Here is a 13,047-nt window from a genome sequence, read left to right on the forward strand (position 1 = left end):
GTGGAGGAGAGCAGGGCGCTTATTGGGAGCTGTCCCTCATGTTATTGCTCGGGGGGATGAACGGTGAACATTTGCAGCATGCCATGACCCACTTTAGGGGGAAGCATGCGGAGTACCTGGATGCAATGTGATATATTTAACACTTTCAGGGAAGAGGCATGCAGTATACCTTGCTGCATCTGCTTAGGGGAGAGGTGTCGAGTGGCAGGGAAGGGCAGACCGTGCTCTACGGTTTTCTTGGGAGGGGGACATGCATGCAGTATGCCATAATGACCACGGCACGGAGAGGTTTTGATGGGCTCCGAGTCCGCTTCCGCTAGGTACTGCTGCCGCCAACTTCCCTCACGTTTGGGGGAGGAGTTAGGAGGAGCCGCCCACCTGGGGCGGGCGGGGAGCGGTATCTGAACACCCCCCCCCCCTTATTTTTCCTTTGCCGTAAAACAACCTTCCTCTTGGAGTGGGTTTCCTGCTCCCTCAGAGATCTGTCATTAAATTGTGGGCTCGGGGATGAGGAAACAGTGAAGTTCGTCCCTAGTCAGGCTTCCTTCTCCCCAGTTTAAAAGGAGGGTAGGACTCCTGTTAAATGGAGTTGGGCCTGGGTTCTGATAGCGTTTCTAGGGAGTATAAACTACAATGCAGAATTGTGATACGGTTTCTCATGGTAAATTATTGTAGCCTGCCTATATTGATTAATATTGTGCATAGCACTTGAAATTGTAGTGTAAATTAGTGATTGTCTTTCCAATCTTGAAACATGGCACATTCTTTGTTTGTGGAAGAGGATTGTAATATGCATTAGGTTGACTTTTATTTTAGAATAACAAATATAATATGGTTTCAGAGTAGCAGCTGTGTTAGTCTGTATCCGCAAAAAGAACAGGAGTACTTGTGGCACCTTAGAGACTAACAAATTTATTAGAGCATAAGCTTTCGTGGGCTACAGCCCACTTCTTCGGATGCATAGAAGTTTTGTGTGTGTTAAAGGTGGGATTCAAGTTTGTCTGGTCTGCAAAGATTTTTGCTGAATGTCCCCAGATGGGGATGATAAAAGGGACATTCAGTACACTGATAGTTGAAAACTAAGTTTTCAGGTCTCATGTGTATTTTGACCAATAATTTGTGCATGCCAAGATAAGGGTGATATATCTCATAGGTCATGCCTGAAAGTAATTGCCCAGGGTCCAGAAGGGTTTTTTTCCTCTTGCTTTATGGAACACTTAGTTGCCCAGCTACATTAATAGGGTCTGAAGCATCCTTGGCCTTTTGCAGGACAGGATGCTGTACTAGGTGGATTAGTGGTCTGAGCTTGAATGACAATGCCTCTATCCTGGAATACAGTGATGATGATACTTTGCTGCTCAGTGATATAGTATACATCCTGCTGGTGACTTAATTGCCAGTATTGGAACCTGACTACAGGTAAGGAACATGTATATTTTTAAAAGTATGGTTTCTAAATTTTTCTATATTAAATAACCCATAATTCTTTCTTATAACCAACTTTAAACAAAAAAAAATTGGGAAACCATACACAGTTGTAAAAGATGCAGCTTGCCTTAATATGTGTAGACAAGTGTTGGTCTTCAGCAGAGTTCAGTGGGATGTTAATAGCAGAATACCTGCTGGGATGTTGCAAAATTGGAGCCAGCAATCCACAGTCTAGCTGGTCTTAACAGGCCTATGAAAAATAGAAGATAAATCTTCCAACAGCAAATGTGTTCAACATGCCCCTCCAGTGTTAGTTAATTGGAAAACTGCACATAATTTTAAAGCTCTTGGTTTGAAAATATGTATGATTTACCTGAGGATTGGATCTGTTACTATACTGTTAATGAGACTAGGGGAGTAAGGCAATATCTTTTAGTGGACCAGCTTCTATTGGTGCAAGAGACAAGCTTTCAATTTTATGCAAAGCTCTTCTTGTATTGTTAATGGGAGATACAGGTGAACTTATCCAAAGTCAGCAATGATGGAATATTAAAATGTTCAGTGGCCGGTGTGAAATGAATTCATGGTCTCAGTTTGCTTCTGGCTGAAGAAGTATCCATTTAAAAAATATCACCCTAAATGAAATATGGGGATAACCAGTATTGGGATAGTGGGGGAAGCTTGAACTGCCACTTTATTTTGCTGGTAGTTAGAGGACTTTGGTCTCAAAGCCTGAATCAATGCTAAAATTGACTTTTAACAAAAAAAAAAAATAGTTTTGATTTATTTGCAATTTATTCCTTTTCACAGGCATCCAAAAAAAAAAAAAAAAAAACCTAGCACCAGGCCTAGTATTATTTTTGGTGCCCTGGAGTAAAATACTACGAAATTAATTGTATTGATTTTGCTAGCATCCTTCTTCAAAAATATGTGTATCTGTATCTTTGAAGTGTGCAGTGATGCTAATACCAATATCAATAGAACATTGCAAGGATAAATTAGTAGAGGATGTTGTTCTAGGATCTTTGCATAATATGACAAACAATTTCTAAATAGCATCCAGGTCATTTACAGCACATGGTTGTATCCTCTCATATTTGTCTCATCTATTCTGATGTGTAAATAAATAAATAAATAATGGAGATATCCAATCTCCTAGAACTGGAAGGGACCTTGAAAGGTCATCGAGTCCAGCCCCCTGCCTTCACTAGCAGGACCAAGTACTGATTTTGCCCCAGATCCCCAAGTGGCCCCCTCAAGGATTGAACTCACAACCCTAAACGTGTAAATCTTATGTGCTGTTAAATTAGACAGCTTTTATATTTCCTTGCATTATTAAATCTTGTATGTGTGTTTGAGAATTTAAAATTTGGTTTGTGTGTTTTTTTGTTTTGTTTTTAAAATTAATGCAGTGCACTTCTGCCTTTCACTCAATTGTCAGTTTCACTTGTCACAATTCTAGTCACTTTTACTCGCATGTATAATGTTGTAGAATAAAATGCTGCAGGCAAATGTCTAAATCCAGTATGTTTTAAATAAGATCTTTGAAATAATACATCTGTTTCTATTTTAAAAGTTCTGTAAAACTTTGAATTTCCCAAAACATGAATTTTTGGACCCAAGTCTAACTTTCATGTCCCTTCAATGGTAAATATTACTCTAAGTCTTCCATTGGTTTAGATGTTTACTTCTAAGGTAGTGCTCCTGTCAGAGTGATAGGGAAAGTATTCCCCTAGTTAGAGGTGTTAAGGTCAAAACTTACATGTGACCATATGACACCTAATACTATACCTGGGCCATCTAAGAAACAAATGCTCAAACTAAGGTGGAGTGCTTCTTGAAAACTTAATTATACCTTGCCTGCTCCCCTTTTCCTTAGAATTGTCCCTTCCTTGCTTGCCCTTCAGAGTGGGATAGATTATTTGTGGTAGTGTCCACAATATGCCAGATACTTTTCTAATAGGGGAAAAAAAGACATGATCCCAGAGCATGAACACCTGAGCAGTAAAGAGACAGGCAAAGGATAGTGGTAAGTGGGTACAGCATACATAAAGTAACACCCAAATAGCACATGTGGCTGAAAGTCAGTTGTATCTTTCCTGTACTTTTATCCTCATAATATTTCTCTTTTGTTTCTTAAAATATTCTCCTCAGTAGTTGGCTTAAATGGAGGATATGCACAAGGCTGCTTAAACTGTTACTGCATAAATCACTTAAGTTTTTTTTATGGAGTTGCAAGTCAGACGTATCCCTAAAATTGCAGATACCACCATCAGTGCCCAGTCTTAGATGGCTTGTTGCACCAGGTCCTGGCCTAAATGATCACTTTCTGTAGTTAGAGACCTCTCGGCTGTCAGTCTTATTTGAGTACAGTTATGTCGTTTTAAAGAGAATTGTACGCACTAGCACTTATGTCGGTATAACTGATGTCACTTAGGGATGTGAAAAAGCCACCCCCTGAGCGACATAAGTTACACTGACCTAAGCGCCGGTGTGGACAGCGCTATGTGGATGGGGGTGCTTCTCCCACCGACATAGCTACCGCCTCTCACAGAAGTGGATTTATGCTGATGGGAGCGCTACAGCTGCATTGATGCAGCTGCGCTGCTGTAGCGATTCTAGCGTAGATTATCCCTCACACAAATAGTGAGTTGTCTTAGATGAATAACTGTTGTTAGGCATAAGCATTGGAAATAAAGAATTGTTATAAGTTTGTCTATTTAGTTAAGGCCAGAAATATAGCATTATATTCAAGCCTGGCAAAACAAATATGTATAGAAATATTTCTTAGATGTAAAACACCCATATGGGAATGCTTCCCTGCACTGTTGTTGAAACCAAACTACAGCTCCCCATCAACTGGATGAGAACCAGAAAGTGAAACTGAACACTCTTCTGTTTAGCAGTCCAGGCTGAATGGAATCCAAAAAGGCAGTAACATAAATTAGTGAAAAGCTTACCTATGTTTTAGTAAATATTTCATGTTATTTATAATGGTGTTAGCTGAACACTGAATAATATTTTTTGAATTACTTACCTTAACAGTCTCTGATCAGTCTACCTAATTAGTCTTGCTCATATTTTATTCTCTGGCATTGCCTGAGAGGTAACTGTTTCTGCCAGCATTCATTTAACAAATTTGCTAGGCAATGTAGCCAGTTGCTGGCTTTTTAGGATTTACTCTTCTTCCAGCTGCCAGGGCTGTCCCGGTGCAGCGCCTGGGACAACCCCCTCCAGCCCAGGCCCCATCTCTTCCCACCCCTGCTCAGCCCCCTCCCTGCCCCCATTCCACCCCTTTCCCCCAAACCCCCGTCCTGCTTCTTTCTGGCTTCTGCCCCCTCCCTTGAGCAATGCCAGAAGCCAGTGGGGCTTCTGCCGGGGCCAGGCCCCCAGCTAATCCTCCAGGCTGCCCTGGGCCCCGTGTCCCAAAGCCTGGGGTGGTTGCCACAGTCTGTCCTATGGACGGGATGGCTCTGCCAGCTGCATTCCCTCTGCAGTCATGAGCCAAGTTTTCTTGGAGGTTTTCTTTTCTTCTTCTAATTTGAATTTCAAACTTCATATGTCACTGTAGTGCCAGGGAGAGACCTTGAGGTTAAGCACCTCATAAGGCAGGGATAAATCATTCTAATCTGCCTTCCTAAGCTATCCACACACCACCCTGTTGAGTTTTTATCCGCTAACATGGTGACATGTATGCACTAATATTGAGTCTGGGAGTGCCTTTTTTTTTTTTTTTTTTTTTTTTTTTTTGCTGAAGATGGTATACAACTACTCAAGCAATACTTAAAAATATATTGTACAGCCAACTTCTTGGTTCTAAACGTGTGGCAATAGTCTTTCCGCCACAGGCAAAAACCTCTTAACACTGGTGTCTAGTGGTCCAATGAGGTGTACTAGGAGGATTACACGAAGGGCTTCTTGGACATAGTGGTCTTAAGAAATTCATCTATAGGCATATACTTACCTAGTGAGCCAACATTCAATACTGTACACAAACATACTGTCCTGTGCCTTGGAATTATTAGAATGGCTTCTGCGTTCTAGCACCTTCTATCTTCATGACACCCTTGCCATTTTTCTGCCAATGGCTGTTAGAGACTGTATTTATGCTCACCTTAAATGATACAAACATGACATGGGGTTGGTAGATGTAGTGAATGTTGAGCCCAGAATAAGAATGCTAGACGGAAGAACAGTTTGTGCTTGACTTCAGTTTGTAGAGACAACAGCTATAGTTAAACAGTCCTTGAATGTTTGTGTGCTCTTTGCACCTGTTCTTTTGAGAAGACTCCTTTCCAGAAGTTTATCTTTCTGTATTTACCCTCTTATGTCTCCGTAGTCATTCTCTCCTGCAAGGCAAAAAGGAACAGCCTTCACTGTACAGTTGTCTACTGATTTTTATCACACTTCCTCTAAAAATCAATATTGCTGTAGACAGTGTAATGAGGGAGCACAGTAGGGACCATCTTGCTAGCTCAACCTGTAGGGCTTAGTGCTTGGAAGCAGGAAAGAAGCTTAGAATGTTTTCGTTATTTGCCTGACATAATATTTTGCGTTTTAAATGTGTATGCTACATTATATTCTAATAATATAAATAAGCTAGGTGAAGCCCTTTATGACTGCTTGTTTCTTGCAAGGTGCTTATCCTACAATTTACATTATGCTCAGTAGGTTAGTGAAATGTGAAGACAATTGCCTCGTGAAATTGATAGACTGAGTGTGCAGCAAAATTACCTTCAGTTTTTGTTTTAAGGGGGAAATGTCTGTTCCACTCATGCACACAAAATAAGTGGATGGGCACAAGATTAACCTTTATCTCATCATTTAGTGTTCATGCTTCTCTCTACATATTTTAAAAATATAAATTCTTGTCCTGTTTCACAGCGAAAAAGCTGAGTTAGGCCCCAGGAAGGCTAATAGTTGAAACTGAAATTAGAAGATGAGTTTTTGTGGCCTGGCCTCTATCCTTCTCAGTGAATCCTGCCAGTAGTTATATTCCCAAATTCATATTTTACAACATTCAGACTACAGATGAGTGGGTAGTGTGATACATTGCAGCTGTACTTAAATCCCCTCTTGTCACTTGCTTTGGATTCAGCATTGCAAAAGTCTGACTGTCCACCTATTGAATCTTTTTTGAGAGGGTTTGTTTAGGGTTGGTTTAATTAAATTATGGTACTTCCTCTTTCTCTAAGGCTGTTCCTAATAGCTATGAATTGAGGTGCATGCCGAGAAAGGAAGCTTAGAAGGAATTTGAAGGAGTTGACAGCTGTAGTCAAAGTATGATTTTTAGGGGTATCCTAGCAAAAAGCCTTGCCAAGAGTACACTGTATTAATCTCAAAGTGCTGCTCCTTTCTGGAAAGTGCATGTAAAATGGCATTGTGTGGTTCTGTTGGATTTAGTGGCTCCATGTGAAATTTAAAAGGAGGATGGGAGGGATGGAGTTGTGGTTCAGGTGCAGGGTTGAGTCTCAGAGCTGCTTTCTAATCATAGCACTCTTCCAGTCTGTGTAATATTGGGCAAGTCACTTAAAGTCTTAAACTTCACTCTTGCCATCTGTAAAAGTGAGAGAACTACCCAACCTCATAAATGCATTTATGAGGATAAGTTCCTCATCACTTTTGGATTTCTGATCCTGCAGTGATTGTCATATAAAAGCCTATGCTTTTTTAGATTCCTTTATTTTTTTTAAAAGGACTTTCCTACCTGCTGCATATCCTAGGATCTAAGTCAATCACTGATATTAGATAGCAAAGTCAGAATCTGGCCCTGCAATTGGAACTTCATTAACAATATTATTTTATGAGCCTGAATAGAATCCAGTGAGCACTTGCGTAGTTGTATTGGTTGTACAGGGCTAACAGAACTGAAAAGTAGTAATACCTCATCACTAGCGTAAATGGGTCAGATGCTGAATATGATCTCTACTTAGATCTCAATAAATTACATTTTAATAGAATTTTTTAGACTTTGGTCTACTACTAAGTACAGGTCTCACATTTTCTAGGCAAATGGAGAGGAATTGGGAAGTGTCTGCTAAGTCATTTCTATAGTATTAGCCAACCAAATCTGCCAAAAATTGGAGCTCATAGTGCATTGTTACAGCTATAATGACTTACCTTTTCTAATCAAGCATAATTGTCTATCAGAATTTTTGAAACATGCCTTGTGCCCCATTTTGTTTTGTCTTTTTTGGTAATAGTGTAGGAGAACCAGAAAGGGTTTTTCAAGAAAAGCTTTAACACAAGAAATACCATGAATGTAAGGTCTGGTTGTCCCTGACTTTGCTGAGGGTGTGGATTATGTATGAGGTCATACCTTAACTAAGTGTTCCCTCAGGGGAGGTTGCCAGATCTGTCCCATAACTTCTAGGAAGGATAAGAGCCATGGGGCATGAGGGAGAAAATGAAACTCTTAAGATGCAGCATCCATGCTCACCTCTCCACTCAAACATACTGTGAGTAGCTTCTTAAAACTGTCTTTCCCTTTCTGGGGCTGTCCATAATACAGTTCACCAGAGGAGCACCTCATATTTGCAGGGCTACAATCTCAAAATAGCCAACTGGCAGGGCACATTGTATACCCAGAGAGCCCCTAATGGAAGCCACGTTGATCTACTTGTTCCCTCACTCTCCAGAAGACTAAGTAGGGAAGTCTCCACAGGAGAAGCTGTGTGAGGAGTGGGGCACTTCTCTATCCTTGTCACTAGTTGAGTTCCAATAGAAAGTTGCTCCCAATCAGTGGGAGGGGTAGTGATACTTTGAACTCACAAAGGTCCAGTGTAATAATTTTTTTTCTTCCAATTTTTTATTTTATCACTGAAATTAAGTTGGTGTTAACCATGAGAAACCAAAATTTTAAACATGACTCTTAAAAAAACCAACTTTCACTCTTAACTTGTCAACTTTCAGTCTTGCCTCATTGTTCTCTAGTCATTATGAAGTCTTAAAGGATAGGTGGAATCTGCATTTTTTTAAAAACATTTCAGGCATTCTTTTATATATATCCCAAAAGAAATTAAACAAGGAGGAGGAAGCACAAATCTTTTTCTCTTCCTTTTCAAGGACTGACTTTCTTAATCTTGAAAATGCTATATTTGTCTGCTTGGCATATTCAAATATTTTGATTGTAGGCTTATTCTGTGAAGAAGCTTCAATATAATGGCCAAAGCATTGTGAAATGACAGGCTTTGTCACTGTTTTCTTTTATTTAAAAAAACAAAAACATTTACAGTTTCTCCCTCACTGTCCTGTTTAAAAATTCAGTTGGAGATCACTGAATTTTGTGTAAAGAGCAGCTAATACCCTATGGAAAACTTTATTTTTGTACAAGCAGTTCTCCCTGTCTTGAGGTCTCTGTATTAATGGCATGTGCATGACATTGTTAGTTCACCTGCTCAGTCTGTACCTGGAAGTCCATCTTTGATACTATTTCTACAGCAACCGTTTCATGTCTGAGGCTAAAGATTGGGGGTGGAGGGGAGATACAGACGGATGTAGGAACTCCTAGGTCTGGTCTAAACAAAGTTCCACCCGTTTCAGGCTATGCCTAAGGCCTATGTCCGCAAAACTTTGTGACTCAAGGGTGTGAATATTCCACCCCTCTGAGTGACATAAGTTACACCAACATAAGTGCTCATGTACAGCACTATGTCAGCACGAGAGCTTCTGTCGCTTGCGGAGGTGACCTTTTTTTATGAGTGTCTTCACCAGATGCACTGCAGCGTCACAGCTGTATGGTACAACTACAGTGCTGTACGTATAAACATACCCTAACTAAAGGTGTTTGGGGGGGTTAACTATTTTAATTTAAAATAGTGCAAGTTCTAGATTTCATAAACCCTAATACGTAACTAGTGTAACAAATGCAGTATCGATAGGGAGGTAGATAGATAGAAAATGTCTAAAACCAGTCATTAACTAAACTGAATGTTTCCTGACCTGTGAACAGGTTGTTTTTTGTTTTGTTTTTTGTTTTGTTTTTTTAAAGGGGTAATGAAAACTCGCTTTAATCTTAGGGTGCTTTAAAGGTGGTTCTCAAGAACTGTAGCTGAATATATTACAGCAACACAACACTGGATATGATTTCATTGTAGAGTAAAGGGACTATGTATGCACAGGTGAGGGTGGCTCTGTTAATTGTGCTCTTAAGCTGCACAAAGAATACTGTTCAAAAACTTAGTGGCAAAAGCAAAGTGATGGATTCCTGTTAGCAATCTCTAATAGAAACTGGAAAATTACCATATATATAAATAAAATATTTTAATGAAAACTTATCCAGCCTTATAAATCCTAACGGCTCCAGAGGAAGTTACTAGAGCAGCAGTTCTGAAACTAGGGGTCGGGACCCCAAAGTCGGTTGCAATCCTGTTTTAATGGAGTCTCCAGGGCTGGCGTTAGATTTGCTGGGGCCTGAGCCTCACAGCTTCAGTCCTGGATGGTAGGGTTCAGGTTACAGGCCTCCAACCTGGGGCTGAAGCCCTTTGACTTTGGCCTCCCCACCCTGGGCAGCGGGGCTCCGGCTTCGGTCCCCTCTCCTGGCATCCTGTAGTAATTTTTGTTGTCAGAAAGAGGTTGCGGTGCAATGAAGTTTGAGAACTCCTGTGCTAGAGCGTTTATCCTGCATCAATTTCTGACTGTTAAGATATAGATGGCTGAGTTTCTGGAAGTGTTTTTAGGGTTGCCCTTTGGAGGTATTGGTGAGTAATGACTTTGCAGACTTTGAATTCTATATCAGAAAACAAGAGTGGTGCTTTTTTGTTGATTTGAAAAAAATCTGTCTTTCCAAGATCATAAATTGTTAATTAAACTTAACTTTTTTTTTTTTTTTTAAACAGGAACAGGAAGGTGGTCGATTATTCACAGTTTCAGGAATCAGACGATGCTGGTAAACTATTTTTGTAATTTTTTTTTTCTGAAAAAGAACAAATGTTCACTCTTTACCATGGCCGTGAATTGATAAGGGTTTGTAAATGTGTACCCCAATATTTTTTAATGTAGTAAAAAACTATTTTAATGCTTATATTGTGGCAGCTTCTAAAGGCCTTTCTTGGTTTGTTATTGTCAGAATCTTCCTGAAATTACTTCCTCATATTTTACCACAGCCAATTTATTAGTTTATATAGTTGATCCTAGCACACGGGCTTTTCTGTGAATCATCCTTTTTTAGTTATTTGCATATTCATGTGAATTAGATTATCCGTATGGCTTCCAAAAATATCATAATGTTTTATTTTCTTGGAAAGTAAACATGCTGCTGCTCTGCTAATTAAGGTTATATTGACATTTAGTGGAAAGAAAATATGACTGAGGCTTGCCTAGTTCTTAACTGCAGTACTATTGGTAGTATCCTGTAATCGGTGTGCGTAATTTGGAACTTAAACGATTTTGTGAAAGGCCTTACACCTGTCTATTTTTGTCATATCTAAACAGTGGTTTTTTTGGAGCACCTAAGATAAGAAATAGGTGCAAATTTTAATGGATTTGTGTATGATTCTGAATATAAGAATGTACGGTTCTGATTTTCCATAAAATTCAGATCAACTTTTCTCTTGCCATGAAGGCTTTGCTGCAGTATTTCCTATGACTTCTGCATCTTAAACTTGTTAACTTATTATGCAGTTTGCAGATATACAGGTTGAGTATAATGTGTCTCTTTTGTAAAGTTGAATTGAAGTTTTGAAGATTTGGATTTTTGACAGGATGCTGATCTGACCCCCTTTAAAAATGACATGGCTTGGTAACTTTAAATATACACCTCTACCCCGATATAACGCTGCCATCAGTAGCCAAAAAATCTTACTGCATTATAGGTGAAACCGCGTTATGTCGAACTTGCTTTGATCCGCTGGCGCGCACAACCTCCCCCCCAAGCGGTGCTTTACCGCGTTATATCCGAATTCGTGTTATATCGGGGTAGAGGTGTACTTGAAGAGGTAGTACTCTATTTGGATTGCTGGAAGTTATAGCATAGTTTGCTTCTTTTCAAAAACCATTTCCTCTGGTGTACTGTTCAGATGAAGATTATGGAAGAGATTCTGGCCCTCCAGCCAAGAAAATCCGTTCATCTCCCCGGGAGGCTAAAAATAAGAGGCGGCCTGGAAAGAATTCTCAGGAGGACAGGTAAGAAGTTGTTTCTGTTACTTCTGATAGCCCAACATTAGCTAAACCAGTCTTGCCATGTAGGTCGCAACAATCGTAAGTGATGTGCACTTCATTGCACTGAAGCCTTCAATGCTAGTTGGTATGGTGATGAGCTTTCAAGGGGTTCTAGAAAGAGTAAAGAAATCTTAGTCATGGAATTGGTCCCCTTACCTTGCATCTAAGGCTCAATTACTTGAAGCTTAGGGTGTATAGGCATCTCCAGTTAAATAGTATCCTAGTAATTTGAAAGAGATCTGGCAATGTGTAGTGCTTTTTTCTTTTTTTCACCCTGTTTGACATTCTTCTACCCTTCAGAGAATCTAGAAAATCTGCCTCTAGATTGTATGTGAATTTCCACTTGCAAGTGACTAACTGGACATAGACATTTATTAATGGAGGCTGCTGTCTAAGGCCGTGGTTCTCAAACTTTTTTTTCGCAGACCACTTGAAAATTGCTGAGGGTCTCGGCGGGCTTTGGATAAAAGTGCTATTTAAAAAAAACCTTAATAATAACATTTTTTTGGTCTACAAATAAAAGCACACAACTCATCATTTAATATCAGTAGTCTTACCTTTCTAATGCAATGGATGTGCCATCCCTCCCCAACCGCAACAGCCCCTGAGCTGGGGCTGGGAAGGAGGGCTGTCTCCCTGGCAGCCACAGCCCTGGAGCTGGGGAAAGTCACCTCTTTCTCTGGCCGCCACAGCCCTGCATGTCCCTAATTTCCCCCCCATCCCCTCTTCTCACCCCACTGCCTCCTCCCAGCTACCTCCTGTCCCCCCCCCCCCCCCCCCCCCCAAGATCACCACCTCACTTTACATGTGCGTCTTCTCCGGGGTCCAGGCACCTAATTAGTGGAGCCACGCCTGTGCAGCTCCTCTAATTAGGTGATTGGCCCTTCATTCTCTCATGTGCGGCTGCCCAGGCGCGCACCTTAGAGGGAATTATCTGCGAACCACTTGAATGGAGCGCGCGGACCACTGGTCATCCGTGGTCCACAGTTTGAAAACCTCTGGTCTAAGGAATCCTATTAATGTATTTTTTGGGACTTTTACTCCTAAATCCTGAAGGCCTGATAGATCCTACAGCCTTCTTGCTGAGAGAAAAAAGGGCAGAAAGGTCCCGCAAGAAGAGCATGTTATGTCTGTGCTACATGCTGGCAAACTCATTCTGTGAATCTGGAAAGGTGCAGACTCCATGTTGTGTAATAGCAAAGTTGATTCTAGGCATAGAGCTCCTAGCTCCAGCGATTGGTCCAAGAGATCTAACCTGAGTCAAAAGAATATTGGAGCAGCCCATCTACTGTAGAGCAGAGGAGTCTTCAGCAGAGCTCTAGGGTCTGTTGGAATGCAGGACTGGATCTGTGCTGAGTTGAAACACTTGAATGTATTGAGGGAGCCAGATCATAACAAACATGATTGTGGGTACGGTGCATAGTCTGTGTAAGCTTCCTAAAATGGCAGGACTGTTGCTGA

General features: G+C 40.6%; 1 protein-coding gene across 3 annotated transcripts in view; it reads left to right on the forward strand.

Annotated features, from left to right (window-relative positions):
• LOC101931242 (ras-related protein Rab-7L1) overlaps positions 1 to 13,047 on the forward strand; it is a 44,423-nt gene that overhangs the window by 18,160 nt on the left and 13,216 nt on the right. For all 3 annotated transcript variants that reach the window (XM_042848999.2, XM_042849000.2, XM_005306430.5), the window contains 2 exons: positions 10,266 to 10,315; positions 11,445 to 11,550. In XM_042848999.2, the coding sequence (XP_042704933.1) occupies positions 10,266 to 10,315; positions 11,445 to 11,550 (156 nt within the window). The remainder of the gene's footprint in view (positions 1 to 10,265; positions 10,316 to 11,444; positions 11,551 to 13,047) is intronic.

This window comes from Chrysemys picta, chromosome 4 (assembly GCF_011386835.1).
Source record: "Chrysemys picta bellii isolate R12L10 chromosome 4, ASM1138683v2, whole genome shotgun sequence".
NCBI lineage: Eukaryota > Metazoa > Chordata > Testudines > Emydidae > Chrysemys > Chrysemys picta.